Source organism: Phyllostomus hastatus, unplaced genomic scaffold (genome assembly GCF_019186645.2).
Source record: "Phyllostomus hastatus isolate PE091 unplaced genomic scaffold, TTU_PhHast_1.1 phas_contig_432, whole genome shotgun sequence".
Taxonomy (NCBI): domain Eukaryota; kingdom Metazoa; phylum Chordata; class Mammalia; order Chiroptera; family Phyllostomidae; genus Phyllostomus; species Phyllostomus hastatus.
Window position 1 is genome coordinate 237,171 of NW_025333880.1, and position 18,778 is coordinate 255,948.

At 34.8% G+C, this 18,778-nt stretch overlaps 1 protein-coding gene across 1 annotated transcript in view; it reads left to right on the forward strand.

Moving 5' to 3' along the window:
• The window catches only part of ZDHHC17 (zinc finger DHHC-type palmitoyltransferase 17), a 97,596-nt gene extending 79,388 nt beyond the window's left edge, over positions 1-18,208 (forward strand). Inside the window, exons 11-17 of the mRNA XM_045844978.1 lie at positions 5,489-5,613; positions 6,691-6,753; positions 9,326-9,419; positions 10,215-10,298; positions 11,553-11,710; positions 12,665-12,759; positions 15,350-18,208. Of these exons, the coding sequence (XP_045700934.1) occupies positions 5,489-5,613; positions 6,691-6,753; positions 9,326-9,419; positions 10,215-10,298; positions 11,553-11,710; positions 12,665-12,759; positions 15,350-15,488 (758 nt within the window). The 3' untranslated portion in view covers positions 15,489-18,208. The remainder of the gene's footprint in view (positions 1-5,488; positions 5,614-6,690; positions 6,754-9,325; positions 9,420-10,214; positions 10,299-11,552; positions 11,711-12,664; positions 12,760-15,349) is intronic.
• The last annotated feature ends 570 nt before the right edge of the window (positions 18,209-18,778 follow it).

Sequence of the window (18,778 nt, forward strand, 5' to 3'; positions counted from 1 at the left end):
CCTGAATGCAAATGTGGGACCACCAGTCCTTCAGCCGCCCTCTTGCTGCCTGTCCTTTCCCACCAGCTGTCCATCTCCATCCCTCCTACCGCTCTGGATGAATGTTTCTTCTTTAACTCCTTGGTTGTTGAACTTCCATGCAGTTCAATTTTCTGGCTGTTCCGGTTATTTTTTCTTTTTAAATTTGTTATTGTCCTTCTTTTGGTTGTGTAAGGAGGCAAAGTGTATCTTACCTACACCTCCATCTTGGCTGGAAGAGGCCTATAAATATTTTTGTATATATATTTTTTGTTCACATGTACAAAACTTCTCAACTCATTAAAGGTGATCTTTTATGTAAGTTCTTATGTGTATTTGACTACAGTGTATAATGAATGATGTGAGGGGAGAGTGTGGTATCTTCTTTTTTGCTTGTTAAAGAAGTTATTGCTCCAACATGCCCTACCCTCATTCAGTTGCAGTATCAACCTTGATGTTACTGGTGTACCAGTGGCCACCTTCTCCATAGGTCCTCACATGGCAGGAAGACAGAAGGGGGATCTTTCTCTTTCTTTCTCTTACACGGCCACATTTTTGTCACATTAGGGTCTCACCTTTATGACCTCATTTAAACTTAATTACTGATGCGGACCCGGGCTCCTGGGATCCGCATCATTATGGATGAAATATGAGACAAATTCACACGGATTACCGAGTCCTGTGGAGGAAAAGGGACAGCATGGCTTTTCTCTCAAGGGGAGCAAAAGCCTTGGCCCTCGCTCCAATGAGCTTTTATTGTCTTACTGGGCACATTACAAGAAGGTCCTCATTAACTATGCACAGGCTCACTTTAGGTGATTACCTTATACAGAAAACAAAGGATAGGATGCTGGTAATCGCATCACAGAAGAGGGATATTTGCAAATGAAAAGGCAAAAGTAGCTGAACATGTTACACTCATCCTTGGAAGGTTTAGCATGGTTTTTAGGAAATTGCTTTGCATTAAATATCCTCAATTCAGGGTGAGGGGGTTTTAGCAAAAAGTAATTCTCATAGCGGCCTAGGTACATTGCAGGCCTGATTCCCCATGGGAAAACCTATCTGTGGGCATGGGTCCTGTTCATCTCCCAGTGGGAGCTGGGCCCATACCACACAGAGCAACCTCCCACAAATTACCTCCTAAAAACTTTACCATAATCGTCTTCTGTTTTGAACTACTCTTTGCCCTTCATGACATAGTTTGGCTTGTCCCCTTTATGTAGTTCTAGTATTTTGTGGGGCAGATGGTTTGATTTGCTGGTTTTGGTTCATTATGTTGGGTATTGTAGAAAGTTGGAGCTGTAGTTCACAGCAGGCATTCAAATAACATTCAAGTAGATTAAAGAGTTAAAGATAAAAAAAGATTCTGTAAACATTTATGACAAATATTTATTTCTAATTGGAAGACTATCATAAAAATATAAGTAAAATAATGCTTCCTTTGCCTCTAAAATTGGCAACATTTTTTTTCTTTACTCAATGCTATGCAGACAGTAATCAAACCTTACATGTTGCTCATGGTGTTGTAAATTGGTTTATCTTTCTGGGAATACGTGACAGTGTACAATATATATCAAGTTTTAAAAATGTTCAACCGGAAGATACTGTTTTTGTAATATTTAATAGCCTGGGACATTCCACTGAGCACTTTGTGGAGGCAGAATAGCATAGATAACAAGAGCCTGGTATTTAATACCCGCTCTATGTCTGACTCACTCTGTAACCTTAGACTCCTTAATTAACCTCTGCCTCAGTTTCGTCATCTATAAAGTGAGGATAGCAGGATTTATCATAGAGTGCTTATGTTGCTTAAATGGGACATAGTTGGTGACTGTGTGATTTTTATTTTATTAATGTTAATAAATACACTCTGATTCCAATTGTGATAAAAAATGCACAGTGCAAAAAATAAAAGAAGTTATCTCTGGATTGTAGGATTATTGTTTTTGTGTTTATACTTTCTAGTGTTTTCTGATTTTCATCAAAAATAAAGGTTGTTTTAGCCCTGGCCACTGTGGCTCAGTTGGATATAGCATCGTCCCATAACCAAAAGTTTGTGGGCTCAGTTCTCGGTTGGGGCACATGCACAGGTTGTTGGTTTGGTCCACTGTCTGGGTGTGTACCGGAGGTAACCAGTTGATGCTTCTCTTTCATCAGTGTTTTTCTCACTCCCTTCCTCTCTAAAAGCAATGGAAAAATATCCTTACGTGAGGATTTTTTTTTAAAAAGTTTTAAACCTTTATGAAAAACTACCATAGCATTATAGAGAGTGGCTATTATAGTAAATTTTAAAAATTAGCTGGTCTGACCTATTGCTGAAGCTAAGTTCGAACTACCATTTGAAGATATTTAACCTCTACCTTTATTTTTTAAGTATTTTTTATTGATTATGCTATTACAGTTTTTCCAATTTTCCCCCTCTATCCCCCCTTTGCCTCGCCCCACCAACCCTCCAGCATTCCCTGCCTCCTTAGTATGTCCATGTGTTATACTTATAAATTCTTTGAGTCCTCTGTTTCCTATACAGTTTTTTTAACTCTCCCTGTCTATTTTATGCCTACTGATTGTGCTTCTTCTTCCCTGTACCTTTCCCCCCAATTCTTCCCTTTCCCCCTCCCCACTGAAATCCCTCCGTGTGATGTCCATTTCTCTGTTTCTATTCTAGTTGTTTGCTTAGTTTTTGTTTTTATTGTTTTTCTTTTAGGTTCATTTGTTGATAGTTGTGAGTTTGTTGTCATTTTATTGTTCATATTTTTTATCTTCTTTTTCTTAAATAAGTCTCTTTAACATTTCATAAAATAAGGGCTTGGTGATGATAAACTCCTTTAACTTGACCTTACCTGGGAAGCACTTTATCTGCCCTTCCATTCTAAATGAAAGCTTTGCTGGATAGAACAATCTTGGATGAAGGTCCTTGCCTTTCATGACTTGAAATACTTCTTTCCAGCCCCTTCTTGCCTGCAAGGTTTCTTTTGAGAAATCAGCTGATGGTCTATGGGCACACCTTTGTAGGTAACTCTATCCTTTTCTCTTGCTGCTTTTAAGATTCTCTCTTTATCTTTAATCTTGGGTAACTTAATTATGATATCCCTTGGTGTGTTCCTCCTTGGGTCCAATTTCTTTGGGACTCTCTGGATTTCCTGGACTTTTGGAAGTCTATTTCCTTTGCCAAATTGGGGAAGTTTTCCTTCATTACTGTTCAAATAAGTTTTCAATTTCTTGCTGCTGTTCTTCTCTTTCTGGCATCACTATGATTCCAATATTGGGACGTTTCAGGTTGTCTCAAAGGTTTGTAAGTTTCTCTTCACTTTTTTTGATTTCTTGTTTCTTCATTCTATTCCGGTTGGATGTTTATTTTTTCCCTTTTGTTCCAAATCTTTTATTTGAGTCCTGATTTCCTTCCTGTCACTGTTGGTTCCCTGAATATTTTGCTTTATTTCATTTTGGGTACTTTCCTTTGTTTTTTCATTTTTTTGACCAAGCTCAATCAGATCTGCGAGCATTTTGAGTACCAGGGCTTTAAATTCTCCATCAGATAGGTTGGCTATCCCCTCATCGCTTAGTTCTCTTTCTGAAGTTTTGCTCAGTTCTTTCATTTGGGCCATATTTCTTTGTCTTGGTGCACCTGTTAACCTGTAAGGGGATGAGGCCTTAGGTATTCACCAGGGCAGGGCAACCCTCTTTGCTGTGCTGGGGTGCTGCCTGTTGGGGAGGGGCCAGAAAGGGAACAGTGCAGCTCGCCTGCTCAGCTCTAGCGCACTTTCCAGTGGACTCTCATGTGAAACTGGGAGTTTCTCCCACAGAGGCAACTGCCATAGCCCACAGCCAGCTCTGAGTCTCAGTTTCGCCTTCAGGCAGTCCGCCACCGTGCTATGGGTTATCAGTGTGGTGGTTCTGGTTAATTTTTTCTTTAATTCCTTGGTTGTCAGAGTTTCATCCAGTTTGATTTTCTGGCACTTCTGGTTGTTTATTGATTTTAGATTGGTTATTACCCTCCTTTTGGTTGTGTGAGGAAGCAAAGGGTTTCTACGTATGCCTCCATCTTGGCCTGAAGTTAATCTCTACTTTTAAAGAACAAACAAAAAACCTTTCAGTTCTTTTGGTGTTTAATTCCTGAATATCTCTTTCAAATATGTAGTCATTTATTGAGCTGGTAGTTAGCCTCCTGTAAATATCATCCAGGCTACAGAACCTGACCTATTTAGTTACATGTTAGCACCTTTTTGAAACTGTTATAGTAAAGGTATTGCCCCTGAAAAATGCCAGGGTTCAGCATTCTCTGCACATACCTTTATTCACCTTTATTCTCAAGAGATTTTCAGCTATTGGAACAGGTGAAAATTTGACATCCTGTTTACTCTCTTCTGGCTGTACTGGTGCATTTTCTGAAGTAAAGATGGTGAACATTGGGAGAAATAGGAGACTGGAGACAGACAAATCCAGACAAATCAGTTCCATATATGGCAGGTGACAGAAACTACCCTTTTTCTCCTCCCTTTTTTTCCTCCTGTATTTTATGTGGTTATACTATTCAAGAAGCAGTTCTTTTTCTGTACTTCATAAGAAATGTAAACAGTGTGTATATGTGGTAATGTCCAAAAATATTATAAAATTATTGTACGATACATAAAATCTTGAAAATGAAATCTTAGTGTTCCAGATTAGTGTGTCTCAGAAATGTGTTCTAACAACACACAGCTTTATTTTTCCTGTTGTTTAAAAGTCTTCGATTCTTCACTTACTTTTATAAATGCCTAGTACATTTTTTATATTTTCGTTAGGTAGAAAAATAAGACCATAGAAACTATTTCTTTTTTAAGCAAGCTTATAAATATCTTTTCTAAAATTAAAATAAACTGGAATGTTTTCATAAAAGGCGATGGAGAGAATATGAAAGCAATCTTTTAAATACATGGGTGTGATGTCTGAAGTATTTGATAGCTAAATAAGGATTTTAATGCATATAAATAAAGTTACATGTTAATAATAACATGAGAAGTCTGTTCATTTTTGTCAAGAGAAATAATAATCATTGTTAAAATGATGTATTCAATGAATCTGTAAAATGTAGTCACTGACTTGTATTTCTAAATCATGGTTTTATGGTTTCTTTTCATTTCCACTTATCCCCCCATAGCCACGTCCACACCCACCCTCCCCCACAGTCACCACACCACTGACTTTAGAAGTGTTGGATGAGCCTTCCTGAGTTAAAGATTATAAAGAACTAACATTTTTACTTTTTACTTTCAGTTATAGACATATGGAAAATGTATCGTTTGCTATAGTAGGTAAACTAGATTGTATTGTACATATAATAGCCTATTTTGATGTAATAAATAAACCAGCTGGTAGGTTTTGATTGGTAGGTGGGGTTTTTTTTTTGTGGTAAAATTTTATGGATTATAAGTTTACCTAAAAGAGTAAACTCATTTATTATTTCCTCTTTAGATTCCTTAACTTTAGGTACATCTCAACTTTTTATTTATCCATCTTCCATTCCTTGCCAATAGTGTTGCACTTTTCTACAATTTTGGGAAATCTTGGAAATCAGATCCAGGGATAATTAAAGCTACAGAAGAGCAAAAGAAAAAGGTAGCAAGATACAATCTAACTAGTCATAGGTGCTTCACATGTAAACAGTGTGTAAATGTCAAATTATCACACTGTTGTCACATAATAATGTCACATTATCACACTATTATCATGTTGCAGCAGATATTATTAGCGTACAAAGGAAGAATCTGTTGTTTAGAATTTAAAGAAGCTTGAAACCAAACCGGATGTATAGTTGCTCTTTTTGTGGTACCTGTCCTTACAGGTCCATGGCGTTTTATAGTTTCGTGTTTGTTAGGCTACTATGATTGCTTCGAGGGGTGAACACAGTATTTTAAGTACCCGTGTAAGCCCCTCAGCAAATAGTATGCATTCAGTTAATGTTTGTTGAACATCTTTGTAAATTGGAAGGCCAATATGCAATGGTTTTACAGTGGGTTGATAGTGTAGATATATTGTCCCAGTAACTGAAATATTTGTATATACAATCCAAGATAACCCTCAATAGTACTTAGGAAGCCAGATTTATAATCTAAAGATAATCATGTAAGTAGAGAATTGGACTAGAGGCAGTTAGATTATTTTAAGAGCTATTTTATCCAGTTTCTGAAAACAACAAATCCTGATGGGTTATTTCTGCCTACAAGGGACTAAACCACAGGCATGTATGTTCTTATGGGCTAATCCCCCTTTTTCTAGGCGACATAGAGATTGCTACTCTAAGGTTATAGTATTATAGTATCCTCAGACATTACTACTAATAATTGGTTTGTCAGATTTTCTTAGTCATAACCCAATATTAAAGATTCAGGACTTAGGTTTATTTTTATGCCTTAATCATTAAATTATACAGACCAGCTCTTAGGGTAAGTAACTTAGTTTTATTCTCAGAGTATATTCCCATAACTAAGTTTAGGGTTGCCTTTTCATATATCCAAGAAACAAAATTCCTATATTTATACTGTGATGAAATAGCAGAAATAAATGAACAAAAGATTTTGAGTTGAAAATATTAGTTAATTAAAGATAAATGTCACATTTATTGATTGATATTGGTGGCACAGTAGTTGAACATTGTTCAGTTTGGAATAAGACATATTTTTTTTTAATTCACAGACAATAGTTGAACTTGCAGAGACAGGAAGTCTGGACCTCAGTATATTCTGCAGTACCTGTTTGGTAGTATTTTTTTTTCTTCATTCTTCCGTCTACCCTCTTCCCCTAGCAGTGGCAGAGCGTAGAGGGTGTGGGGAACAAGGAAAACAGTTGCTTTCTCGCTGAGCAGCTTTCATGCCCTCCAAATCAGTGATACAAGAGGAAAGATGGTAAAACGATGTCTCCTTCCCAATGTGCTTGACTCTTCCTGATAATAGAACTCGACTACAGATCTGATTCAGATGCCATTTATTTGTATTCATTCTTACTCTCTCTCTGGTTGTCTCTTAAAATGTAAACAACAGATAAAAACTAAGTAATAAAGTCTTTCAAATCAAAGGCTTAGTATGGTCCCTAATACTATATTTTTCTACCTACATCAATCTGTCTGTATTAGAATGTTTATGCAACTTGAATCTTAAAAACTTAATCACTGATATTAAAAATTGTCATCTTCAAAGAGGTCATAGACAAAGATATGTATGAAATTAAGTAGCATTTACTTAACAGAGTCAGTATGGTATTATTTATTTGATTATAGATTTCAAATTTCTATAGAATAACACTAATATTAGTTTTAACTATTTTCTGTTTAATGTTTATAGTTCTTGTAAAAAATGTATAAATTGCTATAATGGTTACCATGTTTTTCTATATGGAAATTGAAATATCCTCAATTTGTACCTGAAACTAAATGCTCTTTTATACCTTTAAGTTATACATTGCAACTGAACTAATGTTTTAACATTTGAATAATAATAAAATAGTTAACTTAGTGTAGGGTTATGTAATGAGTTTTTAAAACTGAGCTCTAAATGCCCCATATTTTTTAAGTTGTTTTACTTAGAATTCTTTGACCAATCATAATTTTGAATATTCAAAATATGTGTTGCTGTACTTTTGGAAGCAACTTTAGGGTGCTGACTAGATTCTTTGTATTTTCAAGCATTCTTTAAAAAAGTTTTTGTTTCTATGCTTTACGATGGGTTATTTACATGATTGGCATTAACATGTGGAATGTTTTTATAGTCTGCTGTTCTGTGGAAATACTGATCTGTCCCATAAAGTCCAGCATGTGTTGTTGCTGTGTTTGCCACATGGCAAACAACTTATTCAGTCACTCAGTACAGTTTCATTGTTAAACAAATATTTAATGGCAAGAGCAAGACTATTTGTCATCATAGCATAAACATTTTATTATGTGTTATTGCAAGCTGTGTACTTCTGAATAGGTATTTTGATGTCGTAAAGTAAAAGTTTACATATTATAAAATGATTCAAATCAACAGAGGTATTTGCCATGATATTGGTATCCTTCACTTTGATAGATAGGCAAGTCCCTAAGAAGACACACTTAGATCAGAATTTACTAAAAAATAATTACTTTGTAAATGAACTGAGGAGACTACTATATTCAGGAGTCTATGTCCAACTTTAGTTCAGAATTTATTGACAGGTGAATTCCCAAAGGGGAAATGTAGCCGAGGGTTTGAAATGGGGGTGGAATTTGTTTGATACAGCCTACTGCTTTCTCCTAAATAGATGTAGTCTCATTGTCTGTGGTAAAGAATAATTTGCCCTTTTCCTTGATCCACAAGTCCTAATAGTACATGTTAAGAACTGCATAGTCCATTTGTGGTTTTTTCTTAGTACCTCAGAATTGCATATAACCTTATTGCAAACTGTTAGCTAAATGGCAGTGCTTTTGTTGAAACACCAAGGAAGGATATTATGTTTCTGCCATTGGTTAGTAACTCTAGTTTTTGTCATGTTTCCAGCATTGGAACTATAAGTTCTTCAAAGATTACTACTGGGTTCTTGTATTCACTTGGCTGATTTAGAATAATTTAGAGTGAAACATTTTCCAATAGTTAAAACATTAAGACATTATAAACATGAACTCCTTATTGCCTATCAGGAGCTGAATAGTTCATTTTACATTTTATTTTGCCAGAAATAGGGACTACCTAAACGTCCTGAGCATGTTGCACTTTCTTAGAGATGGCCATGCCCTTCAGTAGGGTTCATGGTGTACCTTAACCAGAGATCTGAGGAGTCACTGAAAGAGAAATAGATATGTATACTTACAGTTTTTGCTAGACATGTTAACTTTGGAAATAATGCATATTAAATAATTTTGAATTTTAAAAGCTTTTATTTCAATTCTAACTTGACCTTCCTTTTACTAATGAACAATTCCATTTTATTAAAGAACAACTAATGTCATGACCATTAACCACAATAAGTTTTCATTTAGAAGCCTAGAGGGTGATGTTTTTATTATTTAGAAATTTGAGGGAATTAAATACAGTGCCATTTATCCAAACAGCAAATTGGGCTTTGATTTTTAATCACTTTTACAAATTAATGGTTCTAGTCCATTCTTAAGAGTTTATATTCTAGAGTAGCCTTATCCTTTTATTTTTGTTGTTGAAGTTGAAATTTGTTTTGTTTTACCTTTGGAAACCTTGGTATAATCCTTTCCCCCCAAAATATTGCTTTATTTTTTCATAATTGTATTTTGAGAAAATAAATGTTCTGCTTTCCTCTCTAAGGTATAGTGCCTTTCATAATCTTTTAACATACCTATTAACAGATACGGAAACCAGTGAGGTCCAAACATTGTGGTGTGTGCAACCGCTGTATAGCAAAATTTGATCATCATTGCCCATGGGTGGGTAACTGTGTAGGTAAGTTTTATCAGTAATTTCTAAATACATTGTTCGTTTAAGTCATTCTAGGTATAATTTATGAAGTAGAATATTAAAGTAGGTAAAGTTCATTCTTGTACCTTACTCCACTCACCTCGTCCTTCTAATTATCTTCTGGTTGACAAAATAATTACTCGGTTGAGAAGGAGGAGGAGTTATAAAATATCTATAAAAGATTGATATCATTTCTCTATCAATTTTTCTGGTGCCTACTTTTTCCTATGAAACTATTTGAACAGTGTTAGGCGCAGAGGCAGAGAGGAATGACAGATAAGAACTGCAGACTTTAGTGCTCAAGAACGGTGTAGTCTGAGGATGTACCCCAAAGGGTCTGAGAGAGGGCCCTGGGGATTTTTATGAGGTGACAGTAGGGAAACATCACAAAGATTGTGTAACTCCATTGGGGAGAGGCCCTTGAAAAGTTGGATTATAAAAGTAAAGCTAATAGGGATGTTTCAAACATCACAAAGCAAACAGTAGCATTAAAGCTCAGAATTGTGACTGACTTGGTTCATTGGGACTCTTTTGCCTTCAGAATGAATAATCATTGCAGTCATCACACCTTTGTATGTAATTATAAGCATTCTTATATTAAGACTTTAATTAAAACATTAATTTTCTTGAACATTTTCTAAAATAATGTGTGTGATTATTGTCTAAGTCATATCACACCTGTCATGACAGTCCCTTCCTCCCTGCATCTCTCTCCACCCCTGGTGTGTTTCCAGTTGTTTTGTCTTAGCTGAAAAAATTTGCTTCTGTGTTCTTCTTTAGGTGCAGGCAACCATAGATATTTTATGGGCTACCTGTTCTTCCTACTTTTTATGATCTGCTGGATGATTTACGGTTGTATTTCTTGTGAGTACAATTAGTTTTTTCTCTTCTCTTTTTTTTTTAAAGATTTTATTTATTTCCAGACAGAAGAGAAGGGAAGGAGAAAGAGAGGGAGAGAAACATCAGTGTGTGGTTGCCTCTTGCATGCCCCCTACTGGGGACCTGGCCTGCAACCCAGGCATATGCCCTGACTGGGCACGGAACTGGCAACCATTTGGTTTGCAGGCTCGTGCTCGGTCCACTGAGCCACACCAACCAAGGCAGTTTTTTTTCTTCTTAAAACACAAATGTTTGCATATTCATACTTTCCATATTAACAAAAAATATGATAATGTTTTTATGATAACAATGTTTTTATGTTTTTATGATAACATAATTAATAAAAATTTCTTACTAAAAATTATGGTTTGAGATGCCTCACTGCAATGAAGCATAAAGAAAAAGTAGAACTAGCAAACATGTTCAACATATAGTATAAGCAACAGAATTATCAGTTAATTATCTTTTAATATGTGTGTCCTCTGAAAAATGTGTTGGCTTAATAGGCTTTGAAAAACTTCTGGGTTAAATACACACATTTTGTACATCACTTGCTTGCTTTTACTCTAGTAGTTTATTATAGGTGTTATGATTGTGCTAGTTGCTCTTTCTTACCAAACAGTTGAAAAAAGATAGTTGAAGTTAAGTTTGCAGAGAACTTTTTTGAAAAGTAAGGTATAATTATTGCCTACTAGAGAATATTAAAAGGTATTAGAAGTTACTCTTTTAAGACTAAGTTTTCATTCACTTGCTCATATAGGTTTAGTATCTTAGAGGCAATCATGGCTTTTTATTGTATTGAGAACATAATTGGAAAGAGTTTAAATAAGAATATTAGTTACTATGCCTCAGGTTTTGGTGGTATTTGGCATAAAAATCTATTAGATCCCAGCTTAAAAAGTGTTAGGAGGATGATTTCCTGGTCTTCCAACTCCCACAGATATTAAGAATAACCTCTCTTACTGCTCTAATAAAAAAAGGAGGTTATGTCCTCAAATCTATGTTTGTAGTGCCCATCAAATAAAAACTGTATATTGTTACAGTAGTTTTTTTTTTTTTAAAGATTAGCTGCTTCTCTTTCCACTTTTGATTTGCTGTTTTTTCACTTACTTGTTTAAAAAATGTGCATTGAAAGTCATTCATTAAAACCAGACTCTTGGATCATGTTTTTAAGTGGTGGTCTACACAGGTGCCTAGATGACCATTGAATAAACGTGAGTGTCTCTATTCTGATTTTAGACTGGGGCCTCCACTGTGAGACCACTTACACCAAGGATGGGTTTTGGACATACATTACGCAGATCGCCACATGTTCACCTTGGATGTTTTGGATGTTTCTGAACAGTGTTTTTCATTTCATGTGGGTGGCAGTATTACTCATGTGTCAGATGTACCAGGTATGTGCAAGTGCTTTAGTGTACTAATGGTTCTTTAGTGTACTAATTGAAAACTTAAAAATTCACTCTGTGCTTAAAGACAATAATGTATTCTTTTTCCACCCACTCTTACATTTCAAGGAATAGTTTTATTTTGCTTTTCCTTTCTACTTTTCTTTCCTTCTTGCTGTCCTCCCTCTTCTTATTTTAAAACTTCTGACAGAACTTTTTCTTTCTGGTTTTCCTGATTCAGATACATCCAATTGGATATATTTGTGAGCTTAGGTTGATGCCATTAATTTTGTGTTTGTTTTAATCAATATTTATCTTTTTTTTAAAGGTTTTATTTATTCATCTTCAGAGAGGGAAGGGAGGGAAATAGAGAGAGAGAGAGAAACATCAATGTGCAGTTGCTGGGAGTCATGGCCTGCAACCCAGGCATGTGCCCTGACTGGGAATCGAACCTGCGACACTTTGGTTCACAGCCCACACTCAATCCACTGAGCTGCGCCAGCCAGGGCTCTCAATATTTATCTTTTATTAAAATCAGGATTTTTTTAAAAAGCTCATTCTTTTTTTTTTTTTTTAAGATTTTATTTATTTATTTTTTAGAAAGGGAAGGGAGGGAGAAAAAGAGAGAGAGAGAAACATCAATGTGCGGTTGCTGGGGGTCATGGCCTGCAACCCAGGCATGTACCCTGACTGGGAATCGAACCTGTGATGCTTTGGTTTGCAGCCCGTGCTCAATCCACTGAGCTACGCCAGCCAGGGCTAAAAAGCTCATTCTTAAAGGGGCTGTGTACATAGTGTCCATCTCAATGCCAAGTAACCTGTTTTAAAATACTTTCCCCATTTAACTAGCTACTGATGGAAAACCAAAAACGGGCTTCATTTTTCTGGTCTTCTTGAAAATTAATTAACTTATGTACATTAAATATTGAGAGAGTTAATATTTTGCTTTCCCTTATCTCTTAGATATCATGTTTAGGTATTACTACAAATGAAAGAATGAATGCCAGAAGATACAAGCACTTTAAAGTCACAACAACATCTATTGAAAGCCCATTCAAGTATGTACATATTTATCAATTTATTATTTTCCCTTGGCATACAAAGTTTCTTACTAAACCAAATGCAGCAATTAATCTAGTGAATACATCAAAGAGAAATGTTTTCTTTAGGTATGGCAACCAGATGTTAAACAAGAAATATTTCTTTTTCTTAGCAGTAAAAAGCTTATAATTCTTGCTAAAGTCTGCATGACGTGGCATTGGTTAGTTTACCATAACTTTAGAATTCATCACCTTAACTGTTTATAAGTTTCTGATACTCCTTTTTTCTTAATTGCACAATTTAAGCTTTATTGACCTAGTAACATTAGTATTTGATCTTTAAATTTTCCATCAATTAAAAAATTTTCATTAAAAAATGAATGTATCCATAGCAGTGAAATAAGATTTTTAAAAATACAGTCATTTGAAATTCATATTTAGGGAAATTTCCCAAGCTCTAGGGCAGCTACTTTTCAGTACATGTTATTTATTTTATTTACCCTCTGAATGACACAGAAATTCCCACATGCCTACTATATATATAATTGACATATAGTATGATACTACTTTCAGGTGTGCAACGTAATAATTTGGTATTTGTATACATTGCAAAGTGATCACCACATGAGTCTAGTTAATGTCTGTCAACATGCATAGTTTAAAGAGATTTTTGTGATGAAAACTTTTAAGATCTACTTTCTTAGCAACTTTCAAATATGCAACACAGTATCATTATGTGTGGTCACGGTATGCACATTACATACCCAGGACTTGTTTATTTTATTAACTGGAAGTTTGTACCTTTTGATTCTCTTCACACATTTCACCCACCCCTTGCTTCTGGCAGCCACCAATCTGTTCTGTATCTGTGACCTGGAGTTTTGTTGGTTTGTTTGTTTATCACATACAAGTGATAGCATGTGGTATTTGTTTTTCTCTGTACATACTACATTTTCTGTATCCATTCCATCCATCAATGGACACCTAGGTTGTTTCCATGTCTTAGCTATTGGAAATAATGCTGCCGTGAACATGTAAGTTAGTGTTTTTGTTTCTTTGGATAAATACCCAGAAGTGGAATTGCTTGGTCATATGATAGTTCTAGTTTAAAAGTTTTGAAGAATCTCTGTACTGTTTTCCAAAGTGGCTGCACTAATTTAAACCCCCACCAACAATACACAGGGTTCCCTTTTCACCACTTCCTCACCAACACTTGTTATTTCTAGTCTGTTTTGATAATAATGATTGTGTTGTGGTTTTGATTTGTATTTCTCTGATGATTACTGATGCTGAACATCTTTTCATATCATGCACCTTTTGGCCATTTGTATATCTTCTTTGGAAAAATGTCTGTTCAGATCTTCTGTCCATGTTTTAATCAGATTGTCTTTTTCTTCCTATTGAGCTGTATGCTCAATTAGGAAGAAATAGCTTCTTTATACTATATTTTGGATAGGAACCCCTTACCAGGTAAATGATTGCAAATATGTTCTCCCCTTCAGTAGAATGCCGTTTCACTTTGTTGATGATTTTCTTTACTGTGCAGAAGTGTTTTATTTGATGTACTCCCACTTGTTTATTTTTACTTTTGTGACTTTTTGTTTTGGTGTCAGATTAAAAAAAGTGTCTCCAGGACTAATGTCTAGGAGCTTACTACCTATGTTTGCTTTTAGGAGTTTTTATGGCTTTAGGTCTTACATTCAAATCTAAAGACTTCAATTCATTTTTGTGTATGGTATAATAAGATGGTCCACTTTCATTCTTTTACATGTGGCTATTTTCCCAACCCCCTTTATTGAAGAGACTGTCCTATTCTTTATATATACATTTTAAAAAATGAGTTCAGTTTGATGTCAAGAAACATCAAAAATGTTACATTGCACTTTTTACGTTGCAAATGTTACGTTGCGCAATTTACGTTGCACAAAAATGGAGTTCAGTTTGATGTCAAATTATATGAAATATTTAAAACAGTTTCACTCACCACCTTAAAGCTTTTGCAGTGCTACTAATTATTGCATGCTTTTGGAAAGCAAGCAAGCCTTTAAGAACAAAAGTAAGAGAGTCAGCAGGGCAGTTTTGAGAATTCTCCCACAGGTACAGTAGTTATAGAAGATGTGAAATGGACTGCTTTTCCAAAGTGTAAGGTTTCAAAACTACCTGAACTTATCCTGGACATTTCCTTTTTTATCATTATCTTAGGTACACTGCCAGATTCATGCTGTTTGCAATTATTTTGTCTTTTACTTAATTTTGAATGTAATTTGTCTCCTTGCCAAAGAGCCACCAGTCAAGGAAAGCTTTTATAAAAAAATTACATGACACAAGAATGAGATACAAAGTCGAATACCTTTAAAGTGTAATTGTGTAACCCCTTAAATTAGCAAAAGAGAAAAGAAAAACCAGGGTTGGCCAAACTGTGAAGAAACATGAGTGCATATATATTTTATAGTTATAAACTGGTTCTTTCTGGCAAGTAACCTGAGTTGTTTAGAAAAAATTATATTTACCACCAAAATTATATTAAAACTTATATATTAAATTATTGTACTAACAGACTTTTTCTTTTTCTTTCTTGGGTATTTTGTTTTGGGGGCGTTTTTTTTAGCCATGGATGTGTAAGGAATATTATAGACTTCTTTGAATTTCGATGCTGTGGCCTCTTTCGCCCTGTTATCGTGGACTGGACCAGGCAGTATACGATAGAATATGACCAAATATCAGGATCTGGGTACCAGCTCGTGTAGCAGCATCTTTATCGTATGAAGCATATTGCTAAGTGGTGCCTGAAAATTGTGTCTGTCCGTCTCTCTCACACTCGAATCCACATCCTTTGAACAATAGCATGCTATGTGTAGGGCTAACGGTGAAATTCAGTCTTTCTTTCAACATTTTTGTTAACAAAACTAAACATGGACAGAACACACCACTGCCACTTCTGGGAAGAGTAAAGGTTTTGAAAAGAATTTTAGTGGTTCTTAATGTGGGAATTCACAACAAACTCAATTTGTTGGTTTTGGTCTCGTAACATTTTTCACAAAAAAAGAGTGAACTTATTCTGCTGACAGATAGTAATCAGAAATGTTTGAGTCTTGCTAAAACTAAATGTATGGTATACGGCAAAATTTTATGGTAAAACCTAATTGTATTGCATTTAATTCCATGGAAGTTGTCTTAAATTGATTCAGACTAGTAGTATGTACATTTTAGGATGTACATGTAAATACTGTGAGGGAAATCATGTGGTTTTATTAGGGATCCTCTGTAATGTGTCTTCAAAGGCACAAGAAAATAATGTTCACCAAAAAAAATAAAAATGTGCTAGCATTTCATTGCTATCAGCTGTTGCAGTCCTGATATATTTCTGGTTCAGTGAAATAATTTGTAGTGACCTTGCTGTGAGGTTCTATGGTCTGATAATAAAACACTTGCATGAGTATAGTAAGTCATGCTATTTTGTTCAAGCTTAAAAGCCCTACTAAGTGCATGATACACCTCATAGAATGTATACTAGCACATACTATCCAGTAAAGCATAAATTAGAATTTAATTTGATGTGCAAACAGTCTAACTTTTAAGAGTTAAGGTATTTTCAAGAAAAGGCAGAAGAAATTAGTTAATACAAAATTCTCAGTAATAGAGATAAATGAATATACTTTTTAAATTCTGAGCAGCAAAATAAATTATAGACAAAATGATGGAGTTTTGCTAAAGATGGAGCATGATCTCTGTATATAGCACATCAGAATAAAAGAAAAGCTAGTGGTCTGTTCTGGTTTTAAAAACATGACCTATCAGAAAGAACTTAATCCCCAAGTATATTTCAATTTTCTCAATACCGAATGTTATGAAATTTGTTAATGCCGTCTGAAACAATTTCAAAAAGATTTTATTGTTAAACTCGATGCACTGATCAATTTTTGTTGCAGCATTTTCATACTCGTGATGAACTATTTACTCACTGCTTCCATAAATACTGTTTACAGAGTGAGACTCGGTTTAGTCCTCTTAAGTGCTGTAGCAAACTGTGGTTCGAGCTACCTGTGGCAAACCTGAAGAGGGAACGGACCGGGGGAGGGCGGGAAAAGGGTGGTCAGACTGATGACAGACCCTAGGCCAGTGTAAAGATTGTGTATCTGTATATAAATAATTTATCAGATAGTTTTCTCTTTGTGTCTGTGTTAGTGTGTAAAGCTGCTCATTTCATTTTATCCAACCAAAAGAAAAGGGAGATAACTAATGAGCTTCTAGTGATGTTCAGTATTGCTGTTAATAGGCATATCCTGCAAGCCCACTGCATGTCTGATGCTTGGTAAATTAGTATTCCCTGTAAAATGCAGATTACAGGTATTAAAGCAATCTAGTGGTATACCCGCCCCTTGCCTTAGTAAAGAGGAGCAGTGAAAATGTATATAGTTGATGTTCAGTATTTCCAAGTCCCGTTTTTATATAGGAGAGTTCCTTTGACCATAAGTCACACATCAGAAAGATTGCCCTTAGTATATGTGAGTGTGTTAATATTAGAAAATTGGCATACGTACTTTATTTTTGAAAAGGGAAGAGACGGGCATTGGGTGGCAATAGCATTGTGCCATTTTGTCAGAGTGTGAAAAACTGGTTAACTTTACAAATGTCTCTGCTAGTTTTGACTACTAATTGGGGCAAATTTTAGATAATTTTTAAATTCACAATTATTTATAAAAGCCTAGAATTTGTTTTAATTTTTATATTTTTGAGCCACTTCACATGAAGACTTGGTTGCAGTTTTTATTGAATACATTTTTATTAAGTCAAAAACTGTGCTGGTTTTCTAGTTTGGATGAGTGTGTTACCATGTTCTTTTTTTGTGGTACAATATTCCTTTCAGTGCAGAAGAGATGTCTTTCAGTTAAATAGGGGGGAAAAACCATGTATAATTACATGGAAAACATTGGCAATGTTAATGCTTTAGTACTAACCATCTTATAGTACCAGTGAAATGTATAACTCAAAAATGGTCAGACGTGCAGGAGCCAGGTATGCAGCAGTGTCCCCTCTGTGTAATTATTTTGCAGGTCTTGTGTGTGGAACCAGCTTAACCCAGCTCTAAAGTTGTATATGAAGGTGACCCTTTGGGAAATAGTTCATATCAGCTTAATTAGATACGTTTAGCAAATAGGACCTTATTTCTCAGCTCTGAACATTAATTTTTTTCTTTGGAGTTTCATTTTCTTCATATTTTTGTTGTTCCCAGGAATTTGTTTGAAATATCAATAGGTGTACAACAGCATCCTTATACTTAAGCTATGGGTATTTTTTATTTTATATTTTCTTTATTTATAACTGTGCCAAGTATTATTTTGCTACTTACTATGTTACTCTGTGGAAAGAAAAACCTGTAAAGTGTTTAATAAATTAGATCTCCTTACATAAATTAAATCTGTCAAAATTTTGTAAAATATTAATCAGAATAAATATTGACTCTTAAGTGTGTGCTTGCTTATTATTTCATTCGATTCATTTCAAGAAGTTGATGAAACACTGGTGGTGGTACCCTATAAGATGAAAAGATTATTCTATATATAATATCTGAGTTGCCTAGGATTCAAGTTGCAAGACTCTAGAAATTCGCAGAAGTAAAAGGTGGTGTTGGTATTCTAAACAAAACTCCACAGTTTTTGTGTATTTGTGTGTATGTGTGTAATTATTATTTTTTAATAAATAATAAAGTTTTCTATAAGAATCTTGGATTCTTTGGAGTTAATTAGGTTCTTCTGGGACTGTGTGAATCTCCAAGTTTTAAATATACTTAAAGACACTGTAGTAAAATATTGGAAAATGAAACCTACCAACACTGATATTACTTGAGAAGCTATGCATGACAAAGAATGCTTCATTTGAATAACTTTTAAATGTAAAAATTATGAAGGAGCCCTTTCCTGTTCACATGGTTGTTTTTGGTATAATTGAGAACCCTGTGTATGAAATATTTTCATATTGGAGTAACAGTAATTAATTTTTTAAAGATTTTATTTATTTATTTTTAGAGAGGGGGAAG